The 13,244-nt window shown below is 42.6% G+C and overlaps 1 protein-coding gene across 1 annotated transcript in view; it reads right to left on the bottom strand.

The window, feature by feature from the left end:
• The window catches only part of cacna1ab (calcium channel, voltage-dependent, P/Q type, alpha 1A subunit, b), a 141,212-nt gene that overhangs the window by 32,789 nt on the left and 95,179 nt on the right, over positions 1–13,244 (bottom strand). The window contains 4 exon segments of the mRNA XM_051945084.1: positions 2,782–2,885; positions 6,138–6,245; positions 6,647–6,752; positions 11,802–11,898. Coding sequence (XP_051801044.1) covers positions 2,782–2,885; positions 6,138–6,245; positions 6,647–6,752; positions 11,802–11,898 — 415 coding nt within the window.

The following is a 13,244-nucleotide window of genomic DNA, read 5'->3' as shown; positions in this document are numbered from 1 at the left end:
GAATGGAGGGAATGAGAGGCGAGCACAACAAATCCAAAAAAAAATAAAAAATCAACCCACTGCTTTTTTTTTGTGACTTTCTAATTCTGTGGCATTTTTCTATCAAACTGAATTTGTCTTTAAGCTTTCACTTTGGGCAATATCCAGATAAAAACTTTGATACTGACGGTTGCTTTTACTAAACGGCTGTCAAAATGTTGCTTTCTCCATTTTCTGCCATGACACACAAGATAAAATGTGAAATCAACACGGATGATCTAAAGGAGGCAGATGTTCATTGTCAGGTATTTTAATCAGGACTTTACAGCAATAAGAACTAAAACCATCATATAAAAACATCTCAATCCAGATAGATAAGTTACAAACTGTACTTTATTATATATTTTATGATGTCAATGATAGCATCAGGATGTCCCATTAACTCTCTGAAAAATCTCTAGTTGAACCAAAATGTTGCAGAGCTCTGACAGGAAGCAGTGAGAAAGACCATATTTATCCCATATTAGCCTATCTTTATTGGCTATGCTACACGTTTCTGATCTGCCCAAAGTAGTTTAAATCAATCCACTGGACTTTAAGAAAGTTCCTTGAAGACATTTCACCTCTCATCCAAGAGGCTTCTTCAGTTCTGGTGGTGGTTGGTGTTGCCTCAGCTTTAAAACCTCTGTGAGGTGTGTCCAGGCGTGAACTAACCGTGACGTCACCCGTTGGTTTCAACGCCGAGAAAACGAAGCCCGGATTTTGCTACTTCCTGGTCGCCATTTTGGATTTTTTGGAGCCAGTGACGTAAAAAGCGTCATCAAACAGACTGGACCAGAGAGCAACTAGGGGCAGGACCAGTCAATGGGACTGTCAATCAAGCATAGCCACGCCCCCTGGCTTCGCCAAATTTAACAATTTATTTAAAATTCAGTATTGATTTATTTTAAGATCGGCCACCTGATCTCTCATTTTGACCATGAAAACTAACGGGGGAAAAATCCTGAGCTGTAGAACATCAGTCTATTAAATTTTATTTTTTCCAAAAATGAATTGGGGTCTATGGAACAAAAGCTTTTTGGAGCCAACCCGAGCGGACGGCGTGATATTGCAAATTTTTGACACTTCCGGGTGGGCTTCAATTTTGGAGCCAGATGCTACGTCCATCTTTATCTACAGTCTTTGACTTTGACATGAATGGCTTCTTTCACTTCTCTCTCAAACCATCTGTCCTCCCTGTCCAAAATCTGAAATGAGTGTCCTTCTTCCTACAGGAAGTGTCCTTCTTGTCTGGTCTCTTGGATGAGAGGTGAAACGTCATCAAGGAACTTTCTTAAAGTCCAGTGGATTGATTTAGCTACTTTGGATAACCATGACCTGGATGAATGAGAACCTACACAGACATCTGATCTGCTGTTTCTGGCCTTACAAACTTCAACGCTGTTCATTGCTCTCCTGTGTATTGTTTAGCTGTTCTACCTGCCCTTTTGCCCTCACCCCAACCAATGGAGGCAGATAGCTGCTCTCCCTGAGCCTGGTTCTGCTTTCTTCCTGTTTAAAGGGAGCTGTTGCTTCTCACTGTCCCAAAAGAGCTTGATTAAAGGGAATGACACTGGAACCTTACTATGTGACATGCCTTGAAATGACTTTTGTTATCGAGCTTTGGAACTACAACTGAATTTGACTGAAATTAAACACGTCAAGACATTGACCTCACTTACCCGTAAGGTAAAAGGACAAATCAACAAACACATAAATGGGTGGATTCTTCCTTTAAAGCAGTTTGGCGTTAGTAAAACAAAGACTGCAGTGGATGAAGTGAGTGATGTACAGATGAGAAGGGGCAACAGATACAGACACAGACTGGTTAAAGTCCTCGTGCACTGCTGATGTTGAGAGAGCCTGTGTGGAACTGTCCATTCAGTCCAGTGGGATAGCTGCATTCAGGAACATAGCAACACATACTGTATTTGCTACAGCAAGAAAAAACAACCTAAACATACTCTCCATTCACCAATGCACTCCTTTCTTACACAAAACGGAAATGCTACCTCAAGATATGCATCCCAGTCAAAACAGATGACCCCATTCCTTGAGCAAATTTAAACTTGGCTACATCATGCCAGATTTAGGGGTGAACGGGAGGCATTGCACGAGTGGAGAGATGTTTCCACACGCCCACAGTGTGGACTGAAATTACAGACGGCGGGAGCGAGTGCATCTCAGAAGCATTCACCGACAGGAGGGGAAGAGCACTGACGAGGAAACAAAAAGTAAGGCCATGTGGTATCATCAACATTGTTGTTCAGAACATTATCAACAACAAAACCGTAGTTAAGCCTCTGTAGCACCTGATCCTCCTCACCGTGATCAAATAGCCCAAGGTGAAAGGAAAAAGAACACTTGAAGCAGTGGGAGGGAAAGGTTGTTAGCCGGAGTGAAAAGGTAAACGGCTCAATATCTCTCAGGAAGCATGGTAAAGGAATAAGGCCGGCCAAGGGAGCAACAAGGCACTAGAAAGAGAATGCAGAATTTCTGGTAGCATGCTAAAAGAGGGTTAAGCACAGGCTGAGCGGGAAGTGGGGCTTGTTTGGAGGTGTAGCTGGGATTCTATATATGATTTAAATGTATAAGATGTGATTCTTATGCTTTTAAATCCATATTTGGCAGAAGAAAGTCAAAATTCAGTCCAAGGGGCTGGTGAAAGGGAGTCAAAAAAGAGGACCGAAAGGAAGAAGAGCAGAGAAAAGAAAAGAAAAATGTCTTTTTGCGTTCAGGGAATTTCCCCGGCATTGCGTCTACCTGTTCCTCTCGCAGGGCCTGCAGCTTTTTCGTCTTGCTCTGCCGGTAGTATTCCATGATCATCATGGCGGCGTAGATTTTGCCCACCGTCAAGTCTGTGGCTGCTGAGAAAATGACAAGTTACCCTGGAAGATTAGACCCGAGCGAGATGGGACCCTGAGCCGTGGGGGGAATGGGAGTGGGGGACAAGACAACAAACACTGACAGAGAAATACCCATTAGCATGCACAATACACCAGCAGGTAGAACACCTGTGTTCCCCGGCAGCCCGTGAAGGACAGGCCTAAAGTTTGAAACTTTAAAAAAATCCAGAATTGAAAGTAAATGATCTGTTTTGTATTTTTTGGATTCAAGTGTTTCCATCTTCAGTTGACGGAGGTTCAGTCTCAGAATATTTAGTCGGTGGTAACCAATAATAAGCACATCGAGCAGAAATTGACCCTTCGCTAAGCCCTGCCCCCCTTGGTTACTGTTGCTATGCTACGCATGATCAGCTGAATCCCTCCAAAATCAATAAGAACACCTACGTCTGTTCTAAGCTAAGTTGCTAGCTAACATTAGCTAGCTGTAGCTCTGTGTGTTAGGTCAGATAACATTAGCAATGAGTGTTGGACTTGCAAGTGCCGTACGCACACCACTTCGGCATATTGTCTCCTGCTGAAAGCTTGACAGACCTCTCGTGCCCAGTTACAGTTGCTAAGGTAGGATTGGACAGTAGCCATTTGTGGGAGGGGCTTAGCGAAGGGTCAATTAGAGTTAGAAAAGTGAAACAGCAAAATAAATGTTCCAGTGCCACTACTTCTGTCTCACCAGTGAAGGCAAACTCGTGTTTACCGAGCACTGTGAGTGTGGTGGATAGATTTTAGATTCACCTTGAAGAAAAATTCATATTTCCCAATCTGGGGCATTCAAAATGTGTAATACAAACAGACTACTATAGTTATATAAAACACTCAAAAAGCAGAATCCAACATGTTCTTTTCACAGTTAACCGCTGTCTAAATATCCTCTGAACTGAATCAGACCTGTGTTTATCTGCTGGTGTAAAACAGACAAATACAACAACACTGTACAGTTATTAGCACAACAAAGCTGGTTGTCTTTTCACAGGCAGATGCTGAACTTAAATCTAATCATTTTCATATTACTTCACCATCACCTTATCATATAAAAAACTGCAGTGTGTTTGATATTTTCTTAAAATGTCCAAACTAAAGACAAGGCAGCCACCTCACTAAGAAACACGTGGACGCCTCGGTCAAATGATCCCAAGAAAACAGGAGGTCAATGTTTTTCTAAAAACTCTGGACATGTATCCCCAGAGTTTGGGTGAAACATATAAACATTTAAAATCAGAAAAACATTGAGCTTTGCTTTGGCATAAAGCCTCGGTAATCGTCAGTCTACATAAGTGGCATCCTTTTCAAAGTGGCATGGCTACGAGTCTTCCAGCATTCAAACTGTCATGAGACATTATCACACATATATTATTCTCTTAATCTTTTACTGGGCTATAATACATGACAATGCATATCTTACACTGCATTTGCTGTCATGCATTCAGCCGAACAACTTCAAGTTATTGCTAAACATGCATAATTACATTATTTTAGGCTTATGTTAGCACTAAAATGATATTCTAAACAGATTAACCTGAAAATACTCATTCATCACACTCATGAATGTATTACCCAGTATATATCTCTGTATTCTATTTGCTTCTTAGTTGTTCCTGTAGTGAAAAGACTTCTATAGAGGATCTTCTATAGCAGGCACCCCCTGATAGCAGGACTGACTACATGGGTGGAGAGATCAGCAGTGTGGCCGTGCTTGCTACTGTGATATCCACTGTAATATAATTTATGTATGTGAGCACACATCAGAATGTGCATGGTATGTATTTGTGTGGAATGTTTATTTGAACGCAGAAGATACAGAACTAATTATAGGTGCATCCATTCTTTATCTAAAATTTCAGCAAAAATCCAGGGAAACTGTCTCATCTTATTTAAATTTTACGAAAATTTGGGATGATGGACATAAGGAAAAAGAATAAAAATGCCTTTAGCTGATCAAGGGTCCATCAGACCAGGAAACCAGAATGGACTAAAGAGCCTTGACCGGAAAAATGTATAAAGAGTTGAGGAGTCACTGAAGCCACTTGGGTTTGGGCTCAGGAAATCAGGAATACCTACAGCACACAGTAAAGCTATCTCAGTCTTAAGTGCAGATTGTAAATTAGTAAAACTATAAATTTAAAATAATTCCCAGGCCTTAACAAGTTGCTCTGATGTTAAAGTAAAATACTAGGTCACTGATTGTTCTTTTGTCTTTGTGTCTCATTTTTGCAATATTGTGTCTTGTTTTTGTTGTTTCTTCTTTTTTTGTCTGACTTTTGTCGTTTGTCTCATGTTTTTGTAATCTTATTTTTGTCATTTTGTGTTTTGCTATATTCATTGTTTTTGTGCATCCTTTTTAGCATTTTGAGTTTTTTCTCACTTGCGTTTGTCTATTTTTTGTCGTCTCGTTTCTCTCTTTTGTTAATCTTTGTTGTTTGTAAATTTTTTGTTGCTTTGTAAATTTTTTGTTTATTTTTTGTCTCTTTTTGTTTTTGTTTCCTGCCATTTATCTCATTTTTTTGTCATTTTGTATCTCATTTTTGTTGTTTTGTGTCTCATTTTTCTAACACTTCTTGATTTTTTGTTATTTGTCTGACTTTTGTCATTTTGATCATAAAATAAAATACAGTATCATTCAGTTCATATACCTGATACTAAATGTTGTGTTCCTTTGTAGACACTCTGTGATCTGGAAGTTGCAATGTGTAAATGATAAACTGAGGCATAATTTTGTTGAAATTTAACTTAATTTTCTTAAGAAATTTCAAGTTGTTCATAGTATTTTGTAGATAATTCCTTAAATGTGAACATTTTTGCACTAAAACAAAGGAAAATGTGGAATTGTTGCCATTTAAAGGTTATCATGCTGTGATTCTACTGCTTCAGATCAAACTGAGCTGAATGCGGAACCTGAACTAAAATGAGTTTGACACTCCTGATCTAATGGCAATGCAATGAGGAAGAGAGATCCATTATAAATCCCATGTGGATCATGAATTGTAGTATACAGTTTCATAGCAATCTGGCCAGCAGGACCACAGCATTTGGAGGACGGATGCACAGAATCTCCACTAGAGGGTGTATGCATGTGTGTTTGTACAATACTGTGTGTCTATGCTGTGTTAGTCTGATCAGGAGATGCAAAGCAGTGAATGACACTGACTGGTAGAAGCTGTCCTCTTGGTGAGTTGGTGATCGGACACACACACCACTATGCGTTGTGGTCCTGTAACTTACCCTTGTGCGGCGTAACCAGCAAGTCCAGCGTCTTCTGCGATAAGTTGGGCCAAATAGCCATCATCTCCTTTCTCAGCTCCGCATCCATCTGGTGCTTGTCTGCACCACCTGGGCAGCCAGTGACCCAGAGTTTCCACACACACACACGCACGTTAAACATTTATACACACCAACAACACACACACATACATCCACATATATGCATATAGCCACACACATTGACACAGGGTAAGAAGGTACCGACCAAAAGGGAGGCACAATAGCATAAAATCCCAAAAGAAATATATTTATCCATTCACCCATGTACACATTCACCCAAAACAAAAACATAATTTGTTAGCGTCTTAATAAACAGAGCTTTGTCACATTTGCTAAAGTAACTTCACACATTTTCATTGAAGAGAAACATACAGAAACTGAGAGACGCTGCCGCCATTATTTACTCAATAACAGGAATGAACTAAGCTGAACAGGTAGAGTAAAGGTGTGACGGTGCTTCATGATCGTACCCTTGGCGATCTTTATGTCCAGAGCTGTCCTGATTAGCGCCATGAGGGTTGAGTTAAAATGCACTGTGTTGTCATCGGCAACCGGCAGATCCATGCGCAGCAGTCTCTGTGGAAAGCCAGTCAGGATGAGATGATGAGAAAGGGATGTGTCCCTACTAAAGTGTGGTGTGCCTGAACCTCCAGAAAGGGGACAGGGTGAGGGGTTGGGGGCGGGGTTGAGAGAGCTCCATAGACAACAGCCGTTTACAGTTGGACTGCGTTGGTCCAGGATTTATTTGGTATTTCCCGGGACACATTACAGTTAAGGCAAAGATGCACAGGTGTCAAGTCTGTAAATTTCAATTCTGAGGCACTTGGGTTTCAAAAGTTCTCTGATGAACTTGTGCTATATTAGGTGACCGCTGAGCATTCATGTGTTTGGTCTGCTGAGCACATTGGTTCTATTTTATGTATTTGCAAGTGCAAGAGCATTTACTTAATGAAAGAGACTTGAGTAGGTGAGTCCCTTAGTCTCCTGTTTTCCAGTGATACTCTACGAGACAGCACGAATATCCAATGAGGGCCATCTGGTGCTAAGCAACTGTGAGAGCCGAGAACCACAAGGAAGAACAATCGGAGCCAAAATGGCCTCCGACCCAACCTGTGCCCATGTTCCCTAAATGTGTGAATGCATGGGCGCATTTACACATCTCTGTTGTTACACACATATAGATATATATAGAACAATACACATACACCAACCCCCCCTCCACCCTCCACCCCCAACATCCCTCCCCCGCCCACTTGCACACAATTATTTGCACAGACTGCAATTAAGAGCGCTTAATTGGAGTCCTTTGGAGACAAAATAAGTTGACTGGAGAACAATAACAGTATCACTGGTGTAATTCTGCTATTTTTCAGGAGACTGCTGTGGTTTTATTTCACTGAGGCATCTGCTATAGAGCTCCCCCTACCTGTAAGGAGGTTCCCTGTCTTTACATGTCTATAACAGGTAAAACCGATGGAGAAACCTGCAGATAGAACGAAACAAGCTGAGCCAGCTCGGGGCCGCTTGCCGTTCCTATCCCGATCGGTTGACATCCATCGGATTTACCTACGAACATGAGCGTTGGGCACTCACGATGGCAAGCACGATAGTACGATGGCGGTGGGGTTGTGTACGTGCTTGTGTGTTCCTGAGTGTGTGCAAGTGTCGGGCATGCCCAAAGCCAAGTGTGCGGCAGGCATGGGGCATCGGCCAACATCCACAGCGCTCGGCAACCAGCAGGCAGGCAGGCAGGCAGGCTTGATGTCGCCCATAGCCATGCAACAGAGAGTGCGAGAACTGCAAGCAACACAGCACAACACCCCCGTAGAAAACCCCCACAAACATGGACACACGGAGCATGCTGCATGCCTTCACTTCACTCCCATTATCTAAGCCCCAGTTGTTCCCACCTACCCAGCCCACTACCCCCCAACTTCCCTCAAAATCCACTTTTACAATACAAGCAGCCGTGCATCCGCGCAAAGAGAGTATCCTCAATCCAACCGGATTGATCCTACTGATTGACAGATTAAGTCTTAGAATGTTTTTTGCTCTCTAGATTTTTACATTCATTTTTCCACTGGGTCCCTTAATCAAAGTCAAATTAGACAGCAATGGTAGCACTTCATATCAAGTCAAGATCTCTCTCAATGCCAAACGGGTGCAGTGTCTTAAGGGGGTGTCAGAGTTAGAGAGGATTAGAGTTGTGGCATTCCCTGAAAGAAGAAAAAAACCATAAAGAAGATCAAAAAGAGATGACTGCTTTTTGTTTTGGACCAACTAGACTGTGTAGTTGTGGTACTGTTGGGTAAGGGGATGGGGTCTATCAAAGGGGACACATGGTAGGGACAGTAGTTAGTTGAGCTAAATTAGGTGAATCTAAGCTTGGTAATGAGATGTAGTTACAGATAAAAAGGGAAGAGCGAGAATGAGGAGGGAGAGGAGGTTTGTGTAAACACCGAAAGAGTAAAAGAGGAACCAAGAGAACGTGGGTCAGAGAGGAAACTGTGTGTGTGTGTGTGTGTGTAGACAGAAAGAAAAGAGAAGAGAGAGGCTGAAAATTACAGAACACGACAAAAGATAAAGACAAGGACTAAAAACAACACTGACATAGGTATAGAGGTCAGTTCAAAAAACAAGGTAATTTAACAGTACACAGTTACCAACTTTTTCCTTTTTTAAAAGGAGAGGCCTCGTGTCCACTAAAGGGAAGATCAAGAACTTTGCCTCAAAAGTGTCGAACCTTCCCCTCTCTATTCATGAGATCTTTCTGATCTCAAAAGTTGCTTAAATTGATCTTTTTTTTCTGTGATATTCTATAAATGAAGACTTTGATGGCTGAAGTATGTGATGGGCCACAGCCAAGACAGACTGACATTCTGGAAAGAAAAAAAAGAGAAGAAGAAAGTGCAGAGAGGAGAGGTAAGGTTGAAACAGTGTGGGCTCGGATTGACAGAGGGATGCAACGACCGAATGCAGATGGATCCTGATCTCTGACAGACAAGTGGATGTAGAGGTAGAAAGACAGAAGAGTGACACGGAGAGGGACAGCTGGCAGGCAGGAAGAGAGAGAACAAAAACTGACAGAAGATGAAGAGCCTAAACTTTGGCAAAAAAAAATGAAAAAGAGGAGAGAAAAACAGACGAGGAGGGAAGAAAAGACACAAGTGAAAAAGCTGAGAGAGAAAGACAGGAGTGAATGGAGTACTGCCACCAAGATTCAATAAACCTAAGGGAAAATTTGTAGTGTTTGAGCCAAATCATTCTGTTCTCTCACCATACATCATGAACATGTATAGAGTAGGTATGGGTCCAACTGTTTGTCCATTCTGCCTTAACAACTGTGGTAATAGGACTCATATCAGGAACATATCAGAAATCAAGATTTTGGCCATGTCAAGTATTAAAAACTGCCAAAGACTGCAAGTTGGATTAGGAAAATATTAGGGCTGGCCCGAATATTGGTTTCTGGTCTCTAGATATTCGGGCCCTATTAAAGACGAATATCCGAATATTCGTTCCGCCCCATAATGTCCGATGCGGGGAGATGTGGCGATGTGGCGGAGATGGCCTGAATAGACCGGAGAGACCTTCCTGAGTATTTGGATCCGTTCGTCTGGTCTCCCGGACGCAAATTTTGCACACTGCCTTCATTTTGTCTTCAGTTAAACTGAAGAATTCCCAAACAGCGGAGGTCTTCGGCATCTTGTCTTGTGTTTATACAGCGAGGTTAAGCATGACGTCAGAGTCGGCAGCCACCCGGCCATTCGGGTGGTGGTAACAAATACGAATGGATGAGCCGAGATGAGCCGAACACGGCGGGATGAGCTGAAGTGGGCCGAAGGCGAAGGGAAGAGACGAGCTCCGAATATTCCTATTTTCGTCTGGGGGGAGGGGATAATCACATAGATATATGTGTATATGTCATAGACCTACAGTATGTGTATATGTTTATGTGATCACACGACGGTATGAGCCGATATGAGCCGATGGCGGAGGGAAGACAGTAATGCCGAATATTTGTTCCGCCCGGTAACCTACGACCGGGAGGGCGGGGCGAATATTCGGATACCAAAATTAATATCCAGATACCGCCGTAGCGAACGAATATTCGGATATTCGGGATATTCGGGTCCAGCCCTAGAAAATACAGTTTTTGATCAAATAATTCCTGATTTAGATGCAATTTAAACCTTTTATTATGTTGATACAGCTTTTCAGAGCTTCTTGGCACCACTGACACAGCCAGTGAAATCCCTCTAAAACAGTTAAATCATCTCGTCAGTGATGTGTGGTTGAATCTGGATGGCAATAAGAAGAGGAATGAGAGAGTAAAGACAGAGTAGGATGCTACTGAGGTGGAGAGAAAGAGCAGACAACGAATACTAAAATGCTTGACCGAAGACTTTACCCTGGTGATCTGAGGCACAAAGAAGCCTTGGGTGTAAAAAAAAAAAAAAGAATAGAAGGGCCAATACTTTGTCTACTCATTTTAAGATGCATGATTCTTAGTTTAGTGCACAGTGTGTGCTAATGTAGGCATGTGTATGTGTGCATTATAGAGCCATCCACAGGAAAAAGAGACACAGAGGACTGAAGACAGACACCCCTGCCGGCCCTTCTGTACCTGCATCGTAAGCAAATGGTTGCACTGTGTGAAATATAACCCTCATCAAAATATTTTAATGTGAAGAAATCTTTCATGTTTCTTATCACAAAACAAAAGCATCAGTATGATATAAATATTTTAGATTTTAGCTTATAAAAGTCCACATATATGTTCACGAGAAGCTTCTGGAAGCTCCATTTCCAGGATATACTTCTAAAAATGTACTCAAAACCTGTAACAGACAGTAAGCTGTGGCTGAATAATGTATTGTATTTGTACTTTTTGTATCTAATCTTTTGCCTTCAGTCTTTAGTATATTTTAACAAATATGAATTAAATTGCTTGTAGAGTGCTGTACAAGTTTAACTAATATATCATATATTTAAACTGCAAGATGCAGTCAGGTAAAAATATGTAAACACCAATTAAACAGCTTTTAAACAAAGGTAAAGTTCCTGAACATATAACGGAAAACAGGGAATGCTTTGTCACATCTGTGCTCTAACTATTTTTCTCTGAATGGATTGGGTTTTGTGCATGTGCATGCGTCCGTGCAGGTTGCAGAAGGACCGGCAAAGCCTCCTCTGTTCCCTTACTCCTGCGGCCTGACAGGAGGAAATAAAATAAAAAGGATTGACTACCACTCCACTATCACTTCACTTCACTGCACGACAAAAGCCCATCCCTCCATTCCCGCGGTCGGAGAGAAAGAAGAGAGGACAGCGCTCACCACCACCACAACCACCACTAACAGACAATGAGGAGAACACCGCTGGGAGGAGGGAGGGAGGGATGTGGAGGAGAGAGGGTGAGGGTGAGGAGGAGGAGGAGGAGGAGAGAGAAAGGTACAAAGAGTGTTCAGCAGATGAGAGAGAAGAGGTTCTCCTCCCCAGCGATGGGGAGGTTTAAGGACGGAGATGGGGGGAAAGGAGGGAAGAGAGGAATGATGGGAGGTAGAGAAGGAGGTGGGCTGGTGGTTGAGGAGGGTGGAAGGGTAAGTTGGGGGGCGAGTCTACCTTATAGGCGACCCGGGCGGGACACCTCTTCCCGAGGCCTAGCGGCGGACACATGTGTCTTAGCATCTGATACATGTCTGTGTAACTGATCCGGCCGCTGGGGTGGCCACAAACACACACATCACACGTGCACAGGCATTCAGTAACCATTTGGCAACACACACACACACACACACACACACACACACACACACACACACACACACACACACACACACACACACACACACACACACACAACAGACGAAACAAAGACGGACGACGTGAAAACGAAAGAAAGAAAAACAATGAGGGGTAGGAAGAGGGAGGATTCAGGGGGAAGGACGCAGACGCACATAGGTGTGTTTAGGGGAGGAGACATGAGGAGAAAAAAGAAAGAAACCGACAAAGGAAAGGAAGAGGGGGGGAAACAAATACACAGAGGTTATTGTTTTGATCGCTGTGGATATGTGGTTGCTGTGGTGAGAGAAAAAGAGAAAGAAAGAGAACGAGAGAACGAGGGGATGTTACGTGGCTTCTAGTCTGGCATATCATAAAGTAAGGGAGAGGAGAGGAAGGAAGGGCGGGAGAAAGGTTAAGGAAAGAGGGGAGGGTTGGAGGAGGAGGAGGTGTTATTTAGTTTAGTTAGTTGCTGTTGAGATACCGTTCTATGCGAGGTGAAAATGGGATTTGGGACTGTTTACTGGCAGTTGCCCTCTTTCGCCGCTCGGATAGAACTGGCAACGGGCCTTTTAGCAGGCAAAGAAAAGCACCGCTGCAGAGATCGGAGTGAGTCACAGTGACAAGTCAATGCAGTCCGTTAGTGAGGCTGCGTGTCCACCAGGAACCTCCGCTCACTGCCGTGTCTTCAGACCTTCATGGGAGCGCTCCCTGAACATGAACGGAAGGGTCACCTCGCCCACATCCCCAAAAATGCTTTGTCATCCACCTCTTGTGGTATCTAAGTATGCAAAGAGTTTCGATCGGGTTGGATCAGGATTTGACCGTTTGTTTTTTTACTGTGTTTGCCAAGTTGGTGAATGGATGCTAGTTTAGTGGCAGGCTGCTTGGACTGTGTGCGCCTACTATTAAAAAAAAAGTGTGTAAAGACTGAATGAAATGTAATAAATGGAAGGGTGTGGAGGTTCATAAATAGAGTGTCAGTCAGACACATAACTAGTCTCATAAGTCTGTGACTACAATAGTCTAACAAACAGAAAGACACTTCCTCATGAAATCGTGCTGTTATCTGCTTGGTACAGATCAGCACGGCGTGAACACACAGTACCACAAATATGCAGCCTGAGCCAGATGGCATGGATTATTTTTACAGTTAATTACAACAATTCAATAGAAATAAATAATGAAAACTAAGCCTAATGTATGCATTTATTTAAAAAGAAATGCTTTGTTTAATTGCTTTATTAGCAGAACCCTTAAAATGTTCTTGACAAGCACAAACCA

The sequence above is a fragment of the Acanthochromis polyacanthus genome, chromosome 3 (assembly GCF_021347895.1).
Source record: "Acanthochromis polyacanthus isolate Apoly-LR-REF ecotype Palm Island chromosome 3, KAUST_Apoly_ChrSc, whole genome shotgun sequence".
Taxonomy (NCBI): domain Eukaryota; kingdom Metazoa; phylum Chordata; class Actinopteri; family Pomacentridae; genus Acanthochromis; species Acanthochromis polyacanthus.
The sequence above is the reverse complement of the archived record's forward strand: the minus strand, read 5'-3'. Positions and strand labels throughout refer to the sequence as shown.